At 35.7% G+C, this 11,940-nt stretch overlaps 1 protein-coding gene across 1 annotated transcript in view; it reads right to left on the reverse strand.

Annotated features, from left to right (window-relative positions):
* Positions 1–9,101: 9,101 nt before the first annotated feature.
* The window catches only part of LOC104128952 (protocadherin-9), a 141,462-nt gene continuing 138,623 nt past the window's right edge, over positions 9,102–11,940 (reverse strand). The window contains exon 3 of the mRNA XM_009641810.1: positions 9,102–9,481. Coding sequence (XP_009640105.1) covers positions 9,102–9,481 — 380 coding nt within the window. The remainder of the gene's footprint in view (positions 9,482–11,940) is intronic.

Raw genomic sequence — 11,940 nt, forward strand, 5'->3', positions numbered from 1 at the left:
AAAGAGTATCAAAAGCATTGAGTATCAGTAAGAACTTCCTCAAGCAAAGCTTTTTACTATGTTGGTTAAAAAAAAAAGTGTTGTTGAGGGCTGGGGTTTTTGTGGGTTTTCCTGTTTTGGCTGTCTGTGTGTGTGTGTGTGTGTGTGTGTTAGTTTTTTCAGTTTTAGAGAGAGAAAGAGACTCAGTATTTTGCTTCCATTAGTTGTTAGTGTATCTGTTTAGGTAAGAAAGGAGAAACAAACAGATATAATTATAAGTCATATTATTCTTAACCTATGCCATTCATAAGTATTAATCTAGAAATCTTCTGGGTTTTTTTACTTTATTCTTTATGTGAGCCAGATTCATGGGGTGCATCCCAAAACTCTATCTCCTCTAACAAGAAGTTGAGTAGTTTGATGAGCTGTAAGAAAACACACCATCTTCCATATATCTTGAAGCTGTTGCTTGCTAATTTCATGTCATGCTTTATAGCCCATTTATTAAGGTTAACTAACATTTTCCCCACTTCTCTTCATGCCATTCATAATTGTATATGGACTACCGTCAAACCTCTCCGTTGTCTTCTCTAGGCTGAAGGGTTCTCTTACTTATTCTATTTTATTCTGTAACTTTGATCACCCTACTCAGCATCTCTTCTAGTATTTATATCCTTTTTAATATAGAGGGGTAGAGGTCAGAACTGTGCAAAATATTCATAATGCACCTGTGTTTTGATTTAAGCAGCAAAATCTATTCTGTTTGATAATCTTTCCTTAATTCTAAGCCTTAATTCTGCTGGTTTTTTTTTTTTTCCTGAGTTCCACTGAAGAGTAATCTTCTGGAAGCTTCAGATTCTATCACTGTATAAGGCAAGACAAGATGTATTGTTTCTGAGTGTTGCTAAATTTATTTCATCTGCAGTCACTCAGTACAGACAAATTATTCTGTAACTCTCAGATGTGACCTTCTCAGTCCATGACTAACCAAACTCTCACCTTTCTCTATTTCTTTCTGAATGCTTATTTTGACTAGCTGAGTTTTCTTTGGAACTGAAAAGTGGTATTTAACTTCTATGCTAATATGTAATAATGTATCTAGCCGATACATTGTAGTACCTTGTGGGAGTTATAGGTTGAATGCCTTGTTCTCCAGGTGGCACTTTTACATCATTTCCCTCAATCAATTCTATGCCCTCCTAAATGAACACGTCTTGCTAGCTCTATCATTAATTAACCATTATCATTGTACTGATGACACATAAACACAATCAGAATATTCATCAGGGGCATCCAAACTGATTGGAAACAAGCTTAACTTACCAGGCTGGGCAAAAGATGATTCCTTCTTTCTTGTATGTGTGAAACACTGTTAACCGTACTTCAGAGGGACCTGGGGCATTTGTACATTTTCCTTTCATCTCTACATAAGGCAGAGATTAGAGCAAGAAGAAATGCACTGCTTGTTATTATAGGGTTGTACCCAGCATGTGTTTTGTTCTTTATCACACACAGCAGCTTTTCAATCCTCTCTGGAATTCAGGATTTTTTTTTTTTTTTTTTATCAGCATAGCATAGCACCAGATTATTCTAAATTCAAGGCATACTTCTTACTCTACCACCTGTAAGGACCCTTTTAATATTCAGACTCATATTTAGAGTTATGTGTGAGGGACTCTACCATGATTTCATGCTCCTAAAGATAAGGGTGGCAACATGATGCCTGCCAGATGCTCAGAGGTCAGACTGAAAAGGAATATGAAATCACCTATTGTTCCAGGGCTATCTTCCAGTTCAGAACAAAGTGGGCAAAAGCTAAGTAGGTGCCAAGCTGATTCCAGGAACTGTCAGTAAAAAGAGACAAACTAAGATTAAAAAAAAACCCAAAACCTCTTGACTTTTGTTCTAGTAACTTATGTGAGATAGGAGGCTAGAGAGAAAATGAAGCAAGTTTGGCAGTTACTGTTTTCTAGCTCTGTGATCAACATACCCTGTCACATTAAGTGATATCCATTAATTTATGTATATTGTTCTGTCTTACTAAACCTTAGAATAGATACAGGGCCTCACACTGAAGGTCCTGCTGTCCAGTATTCTGTCTCCCTGACATCGGCTAATGACAGAAATAGACAATTTTCTGGAATCTTGAAGAGTATCTTAAAATCTGCTTCAAAAGCCAGAGGTGAGAGGTGTATGTGTACATACACACACACATGTAACTGGTATTAGGTCTCCATCTGCAATTTTTAAAAAATCCTCCTTTCTCTCTTTTGCTTATGAAATTTTCAACCTCTGCTGTTTTGATCAGACCTAAATAATAAATCTTCACAGGGTATGCAGCAGTTTGTGGGTCTTTTCAGACCAACAGGATCCCTTTCATCTTTTTCTGATTTCTTCACTTCTACTTGTCTTATCAAATATATATTCAACCACCTTAGAGCAGACTACTACCACCATAATCTTGCCTCAGAATCAGCTTTATTTTATGGTATCATGTAACACAGTTACTATATAAGAAGCAAAAGCATGAAGAAGACTTAGTACAAGTTACAAAACCTCAGAGTTCTGTTGGAAGAAGTGGAGGTGTACACTTGTATGGGGAAAAGACTCCAGTATTACAGATGCTATTCATGGGATTTTCTGTAGGCGCTGGAAATCCATGAAAGGTAGGTAAAAGAGACAGCATTTTTTTCCTCCTGGTCTAGTCTTTCCTTCCTTCTCTGAATTCTCCAGACAATTGTGAAAAACTTGATGATTCATTCTTATTTAAGTAGCTTTCTCCATGGAAGTGAGTTTGAAAGTAAAAATTTATCAAAGGAGGAGTAAACACGGTATACTAAACCTGCTTTTATGCTACTTTTTTCCCTCTGCAATATGCTGGAAAGCAGTGATAGTTGAAGGGTCTAGATTTGATAACTTTTTTTTTTTTTTATTCATGATTATAGTGTAAGCATGAAGAATTTGGTTGCATTGCTGAAAATAGAATGGAAATACAAAAACTGTATCTTTGCTATCTTGATCTTTCCAAACCTGCCTTCTCCTACAGTGAATGCTGTAGAAACCTGCTGAAATTTGCTTTGGTAACCTTACAAAGAAAGAATACTAAGATATACATATTTGTAACCATCAATTAAATCTCTAAAAACACCACCTTAAATAGAATCCCATGCCTTATAATTAGCAAGAATCCTTTTTTTTTTTTTTTTTAGAAATTACAGTAGATACCATACTGTAGATAGCTACAAATTATGCATTAATATCTCCCTGTTTTAGAATCCTCAGATCAGTTTGAAAGTCTAAAGGGATTTATTTCTAACACTTCTGTGCCAATTACATTATACTTATTTGCTGTTCTTTGTTCCTTCTTCTCCCAGAGGTTATTCCATACCATTACAGAATAGGTATTTTGCACTCTTTTTTTTTCCCCCATGGTTTCCTGGTAAGTATATCTAAGTCTTTAAGCCAGCCATACTTTCTTTACAAGAAATATCTGTATGAACTGACCGACTCGAATTCTATCAATTTGCTAAGCAATATACTAAATAGTCTTGTCTGACTCTGGTGTTGTTTTCTTCTTTTGCATAGGCTAGATGATTTGCACATTTATGAACTATTAAGCATCTTCAATACACTCCCCTCAGGAGGCTCAATAAAGACATGAAATTATTTCTGCCTAGGTCACATTTATTAATTTCAGTCTCTGCATAAGATTTACATTTTACTGCAGCACAGGAGGGAGAAATGAAGCCAGGGTTAAAGGGGAGAATAAATTGTTAACTTTCAACAGTTTATATTATCCTCTCTTACCACTCTCTGTGGTTCAGGAAATTTATTTTATCTTCCTGTAATCATCTTCCTGGATGCAGTTGGTAAACAAGAAGAATGCAGATAAAAGACAAAATAAACAAACATAAGGTCATGCCTTGCATACTACATCTAGTATAAAATAAACATGAAAGCTTGATTGAAGTTACTCATTAAAATACTGCTACTGCTGAAAGAGGTTGAGGGGTAGCTCATTCAAGCGTGATGTGGGAGATCTGGGGTCAGTTGGTGCATTGAATTCTCTCCATAGGCATGCAGATTCAGAACTCTGCTTATGGAAGGAAGAATCTTCCTTGACATGTTCATTAGAGAAGGCCAGACAATGTTAACCGAAAGCACAGTCAGAGAAAGGAATTGGCAAGGTAAAATGTATTTTTTTCAAAAAAAAAAAGTTACGGCCAGGCTGTATTCACAAAAATCAAAGCCTAATCTGTAACTAAGGTAAAAAGACAAACAGCACTTTCTGTGGTGCTCAGTGGGAAATTGTACACGATGATTTGCAAGGTCTCTGTAACAACTGTGTTTTCTGGAAAACAACAGGGAGCAGGGCGAGTTTTAACCTTTGATCCCTCTCCCCACAAGTGTATTTTTCACATCTTGCAACTGATGCAAATCCCAACTTAATGGCTGTTTTGGAACCTGCTTTTTTAAAACAAACAAACAAAAGAAGCAGTGTATGATCCAGGCAGCTAACGAATAAACTCTTTCTGCTTCTTAGATGTTCCTTCTTGAGGAGGGTTTGTTCTTGATCTGTAGTTATGCTGGGATGGATAATTTGAGTCGCAGCTAGAAAGAACTTGAGGGTTTTATTTCACATTTTGCTCTGAGATGCTTCATTAACTGTGGTGGTCTTTTCAGCATAGATGCTTCACTGACATTTTAGGATTTGTTAATATTTCTAAACTTCTTGGGGAAAAAATAACAACCTTGCTGATAATTAGAAAATTGTCATTCCATAATGGAAATACCTGAGCTTTTACTTAAGACTTCCTAGTCCCCTTAATATGAAGGTTTTAAACACACCTTAATAAGAAACCCTTTTGATCAGTAGTTAGAAACAACTGCTATAATTACAAGTACTTTATTTTTACTGCAAAAATAGCTGTATGCTGTCCTGAGTGACAATAACTTGTACTCTGTAGACAGGTAAAACTTCAGCTACATCAGCAGCTGAAGATGTGGCCAGCTACTGCAGCAGTTTCATCTTTGCCATGCAAAATACAGGACAAATACGAAAACTAGTATGTGATTTAATCCAGTAAAAGTGGAATAGCCTGTCAGAAAAACTACACTGGCAAATGGGCAACCAGTTGAACATGTTATATTTTAATTTGCAGAGACAAAAATGACAAGCAATTTATTTACATAAAACTGTACAAAAGCAAATTAAATTATGTAAATATTTCATAAATAGAGGTGGACTAGCATTTAATACATTTTGCCATGTTTAGCATAGTTGCGTGCATAGTGACTCATAATAAACAATGATAAATTGTTCTCTGCTTCACTATCAACATCCAAGTTGCAGAACAATAGTCAATGATTAATATTACAAACAGATCGTACCACACTGAATGCAAGTGCTTTAAAATTTAGGAAAAAGTTGTCTGAAAGCATACCCCAGGTAGCTGGTGAATGTTGTCTTCTTCCTTGTGTTTCTGCTCTTCAGTCAGTAATACAATTTAACAAATGGACTTTCATTTCTATTGCTATTTCATCTGCTTCGTTCCTTAAGGAAACACTGTATATTTATCACCAATGAAATAAAATGAAAAATACCTCGTTGTTCAAGTTCCTTTAAAAGTGTTTGGTGATGGCTGGATTTATGGCAAGGTCTTTATCCAAATTCTTTGTTTTCCTGCTTGACAACTTCCTAGGGTAGCCTTTCAGCCAATCATTTCAATCCCATTTGAGTTCTTCCCCCACATAAAAATATGTTTAACTTTTTTCCTGAAACTCAGGCAGCAGGCCAGTCAGAAACCATATTGAATAAACATAGTGGATCTGAGATACAGAATGAGCATTAGATTTTAGACCAAAGCTATTGAATTTTCTAATACTTATAAAGTTATATATTAACGCATCAATCTATAAAGGTGCCCTAATGTAAAAATACATGCAAAGCTCATTTGAGTTTCCCATGGAAGGAAATAAAAGGATGATTGCTATACTGTACAACTGAAATGTGATGACGGCTAAAAGCAATTAAAAAAAATTAATTGTCAATTTTCCTGGTAAGATGAACTGGTGACACCTTGCTAAATAACTATATTATAGACCGATCATAGTTTTCCAGGCAGCAGAATTAAAAACAAATTAAAAACAACCCCAAGCCCCACACAAATAGTAATAAAAAAACATCCTCAAGACCTGCTTAAACCACAGCCTCGTGTTAATAATGCTTAAGACTGGTCCATTAACTGAGTTTGGCAAAAGGCTTGTTTTTAAATATATTATTTATAATTTTTCAGAAAATAAACACAGGTAAATATACAGGTTCAAAAAAGTTGGGATTAGCCCCTTATCCCTCAGTGTCCAAACCCAACTACCACTTTACCATAATAATAGGTATAAAAGGCACAGTTGCATATTTCGCATTCACCCTAATTATTTTTTATAGTTTTATTTGTTTATTTTTATACAAAAGCACTCTATTTATGGAGTGGCACCAGATTTAACCTATTTCAAATAAAGAGGAAAAATACAAACACAAAATATATTTGTGTGTCATGCCAGGTCAGAAGAGTAATCAGCGTATTAATAGTGGCTAGTTCCACTACAATTATGGTGAATACTTGCAGTAGATAGGGTGTTTAAAAAATTCTTTCACACCCATTTTAGGTCTAAGGAGATGCACACAAGTAAAGTATTTAATGACTGTCTTATGTGGTGCAAAAATTGGTGAGCGACTGCTGATCCATTTAATCTGAAGGTCTTCTATGACCTGTATTATTAGCCTTGTATGAAAAGGGTCTAAGAATATATGGAACCAAGCTACCTAATTTTTTTTTGTGTGTGTGTGTGTAATATTAAATAAAAACTTATTAAAGGAAATTCTGTTGAACATTTTTGTTATGCAATTGTGTATTCTGTTGAAACGTGCAAGAAAAATGTGTATACATTACATAAGCATTTTTAGAAGCATTTTTAAACAGATACTTACAGATTATACAAAGCAGTAACTGCTGTATGCAGTCTCATAACAAAGTACTAGTTTGCATCTGTCCATATTACTTAAATAATTAAACATAAAAATGTTCAATCATTATTAATCTTTGATTTTTAATATTTTCTTTCTAAAATGTGCCCATTCATCATAACTACTATACACAAACTAATGTTACTTAAAGAAAATAAACTCAAGAGAGGAGAATGAAATGGCCAATAATGGCACATCTCACTATATGGAGAAGTGAATTCAAAAGATAAATGTGATGAGTTGTGTTGATTTATCAACCTCTACTTTAGGCTGTTAAAGGTTATTTCTATGTAATTCTTCAAAGCAAGAAACTACCCAAAGCTACATTGTGATTATAGTATACTAGAGAGCCATCTAGCCATGCCTTAACACCAGGTTGAACAGCCAGGGATTTGAATGCTTTCCCCCTCCTCAAGCTGTCCTTGCTGTGTTGTCCGATTGTCACTTTCGTCTGAATGTCTGAGCTCAGTCTGTCATTATTACTACAGCATCAGCTACAAAGCAACTGGCTGAAGTTCTGCACGTTTTGTTGTTTTTATTGCACAAAAACCTCTTTCATTCAAGAAGCACTTACCATGAGAATCGTTACAGCCCACAGCTCTTGCATATCACGGTAGCTTGGACTCCTTTTGATTCGTCTTGACCTGCTAGGTGAGTACCATACCACTCTTTACAAACCATTTTCTACCTGGCCTAAATATTCCAAGTTTTGACATCATTTAGTATTGTACTTTTATTGGTTTTAATGCACTTGTGTTTCAAGAAAACCTTCATTACATCTTTGACATAATTGAAGCAGTTGGCAATCTGCAGCAAAGATGACAAAAGATTTAGCAATCATGCCTTGTACTCTGAAAAGAAGGGTTCGTATTTCACTTGTAATATTCTCTTGTCACTGCATCATCCCACTGTCCACCCTTCTCATCCCACCAAGCATTCTCATTAACACAGCCTTCTATTACTACTACTAGTTTTTAACTTTGATCTTTAAAATTCCCTGGAACTGGCATATGCAGCATATCATATGCAGCATCTGCTGCAACGTATCATGTCATTACAAAAAAAACCCACATCAGTTCCTTTGGGCATTCAATTGAACCACAGTGGAAAAAAAAAATAATAAAATTGTGTCATCTGGGCTTGTGAACTGTGCTGCTGTGCAATATGTAACTGAGGGTGTATTATGAGTACATGTGTGTATTTGTGAATATATTAGTTTTCTAAGCCAAGCCCCAATACTTAGCAGTTCCCCTGATCCATTGCGTGATCTTTGGCCTTTTTGTTATTACGATCTTCCCAGCTAGGTGTTAGTCTTGCCCAAAATAATGATTTCAACAGCTTATCATTATTATCCTATGGTACTTGTGTTACTAATTGCATTTACGTTGAAGTAATCATTACAGAGAACGAGAGAGAAGGAGAGAAAGACACAGCAAGAACACACTTGTTCTATGGATAAAACAGAACCAGAGTTCATGAATCATAGGAAAGTATGCCATGTTTTTGACTGCAGTCTCAGGCTGAACGTATTTCTCTTGCTTCCAGCCTCAGAATGAGAGGTGAGAATATTAAAGCTGTGGTCTTCACAAAGTGCCTATTAATGATTATTCTTTTATATTTACCTCTACATTGGTGTGGTTTCTGAAGGATTGTCCCTGGTGGGGATCAGCAATATTCAGATGATATGTTTTGAACACATTTTCCCTGACCTGTTATCCTCAACAAGCCAGATGACAATCAAACAAAATGAGTGGCTTAACTCATGCTTCTGCAGAGGGGAAACAACAGTGTGTTGTGTTCTTTTTAATCAAGCTCATTACTATGGGAGGAATTTACAACCATAGATTTAGGAAAATAAAAATCAGTGAGGGGGAATTAGACATGCAAGTAACAACGTTTTCTACATTGTACAGTATAGTCAGGCAGACAGTATAATTAAATGCCTGCTATGGAGGCAGAAGTGGCAGGCAGATCTTTTGTCTCTTTGGTGGCCCCCTCTTTTTTTGTTTCTTTCTTTTTGTTAATTTTTTTTTTATTTTAAGACTTTTGCACCTTTTCTTTCTTATAATACGAAAGAACTTTGTTGCTGCTTTTTAGCCTACAGGTAAACTTCTCTTCTAGTTAGAGTATTGACAGGAGATGGCTTGTATTCCCCTGTCTGTGTAAGGGGAATATCCTCTGGATTGCCTTCTTCATTTTTGCTGAAACTAGCGGCGCTGAAGGTCTCATAGGATGAGGTCAACTTTTTGTTAAGGAGGTTTCTGTTGCGATCACCCATGAGGGAGGCTTCTCCATTGGCCAGCTTTTCCTGACTGCCCCGTTCATCGACAGGCATGAAAGTGGAGAGTTTTGGCTGGCTCTTCTGCTTTCTTTCAGGAGAAGTGCGAACTGGCATCCAGCAGGAGTCCGAGTGGCCATATTCATCACATTCTCGGGTACACTTCCCTGTCAGGGCTACATCTGGTAGAGGCCTTGAATCTGAAAGTAAAATAGAGTTCCTTTACAAATGAATAAATATTGCAATGACTTCCAGTGAAACTGAGAATCCTTAAATTCACAAAAGGTATTTTTAAAGGTCTTGGTAAGTATGTTGCAATAAGTTCCTCAGTAATAGTTTTTTTGTATTGCATGTGCCCATAGGCAACAAGCATATCTGTACAGTTATCCTCAACCTCAGGAATTGAAAAATAAGACTATTAAGCCACTTCTGTGCTTGTAAATAAATCTCAAAAGCATTTGGCATTAGGTACAGAATGAATTTTGATGTGTAAAAGAGTCAACCAAAAATTCCATATTGCCAATTTTCTTAAGATTATTAAAAATACCTTTCTTTGAACTTTTTGTAAAGGATGCTTTTGAATTTATGTGAAAGGAACCTGAGGACCTGTACCCTGCAAATACTTATGAACATGCTTAACATCCTGTTATTGATAATGGAACTCAATTTGCACATGAGGTAAACCTCAGCTTGTATTTCTGAGGATTGGGGATTTGTTGTTAGTACACAATATGTTACATGAATCGTACAATCAATGATTACTAGGAGTATGCAAAAACCCTGCTATTGGTTATAAACTTAATCTAACATGTTTGGATCAAGCCGTTCTGTATGTTGTGTGTGCATGTGGAGGGACAGGGAAAACCTGAGTGCTGCCTGAATAGATGCACTGATGTCTTACACGTGACTTGTTGTGGTAGAAGATGTCTATTCCAGATCACTGTATATAAGCTTTCTAGTTACTGCACTTGTAAGAGCTTTCACTGAAAACTAGTAAAGTTCACGGAACTGCAGGATTGACTCCTACTTGGTAAAAACACAGGTAGCTTTTAATATTTATATTTTGATACTTGCATTACAACTGAATTAAAAAGCTACCTCAACTGTTTTAAGCACTGGGTAAGATTCTGAAACTTTGCTTATATTCAGTTATATTGTACTTTATGGTATACAAGAAATAACTGGGGCTGCTTATAAAGTAACAACATGATATGCAAACAATCAAAGTTGACAAAGAACAAAAATCAACAAGTAAATTAATTTTTCTGGTTTATTTGATATGATTTTCATATGATATGACTTATTTGATGAAACTTTTAGGTTTCTTTTATAAAAAAAAATAAATTTTCTTAAAAAGGACCAAAGAGCTTCAACATGGAAAAAGAGCCAGGTACTTCATATGGGCTGTGGTAGCTTTCTACCTTCCCACTACAACACCCAAATTCAAGTGAACAGTAATTTTACCAGTAATAACCTATGCCTTAAATCTTCCAAAAGCCTAGTCAGCCTCCATTTTTTATGTCTATTTTGCCTATTTTTTTTTTCTTTGATTTTGGCTGTCAGATGGCCTTCTCAAACAGTGACAACTCCAACTGTGAAATTCTTATAAATTCATAAAAAAGACCACTGCTGAAGTTAAAAACAGAAAAAAAAGGCAATCAAAAATCCTTTGCCTCTTCCAGAATAAACTGCATTAATTTAAAATATTTACAGCAGGTGCTTGCAGAGCAAGCATATTTCATTTCAGCATCTGCAGATTTAATCCTGATAAAATTGCAAAAGCTCTTGAAAGTCAGATTTATGTTCATCCTGTCCTGATTTTTTCATACATTTAAACATTCATTTAATTAATAATTTTTTGCAGTATCATAAAGAATATACATACTATTTATTATTAACTGTTGTCAACATTTCTACAGAATCTACTATATGTATTCTGAATACTGTATAATATTTCATAGTTCATTATGTCACTGATTTTAATGAGAAAAATGGCCTGGTGTTTAGATAACTGAGCAACTCTGTAGCTAGAATGTGCAAGGCTGGGAGGACAGAACTGACGGATTTCCCATCTCCGCCCCCCCCCCCCGGGGCCAAGTTGTACTTTCTAAGGCTTTTGCACTTCGTCATGATTCCCACTTTTTTCCAATGATGAATGAAAAGACTACGAACAGTTATCAGCCTATCAATTCTCAGATGACTGAGTTCTGGAGATGTAGACAGAAGATGAGGTCTGTAACAGGAAAATTTGCCATTTGTCAGCTAAATCTAGTATTATTCTGGCACTCCCTAAAGGTAAGAAGTATAATGAACTGCTGAGCTGCACCTGATGTGCTTTGATTTTTAAACAGAAAAACCCTCTTCATATTTTTACAACACGGAAAAGCCCCTTCCCATCTAAATCTTCATAAACTCTTCTAAGAGCACCTTGTTTCCAAGCAATGACCATCAAACATTATACTTGCTACTAGTATTTCAGTTATTACTCTAGCAGAATATTAGCAAATGCTTATCAGTGCAATATATCTGACTTCCATTTAAAAAATAGGAGTAGTATAGGGAGATAATTCGAGATAGCCAGCATGGCTTCACCAATAGCAAGTCCTGCCTGTCGAACCTAGTGACTTTCTATGATGGTGTGACAACAACAGTGGACAAA

This window comes from Egretta garzetta, unplaced genomic scaffold (assembly GCF_000687185.1).
Source record: "Egretta garzetta isolate BGI_Z169 unplaced genomic scaffold, ASM68718v1 scaffold47, whole genome shotgun sequence".
Taxonomy (NCBI): Eukaryota; Metazoa; Chordata; class Aves; order Pelecaniformes; family Ardeidae; genus Egretta; species Egretta garzetta.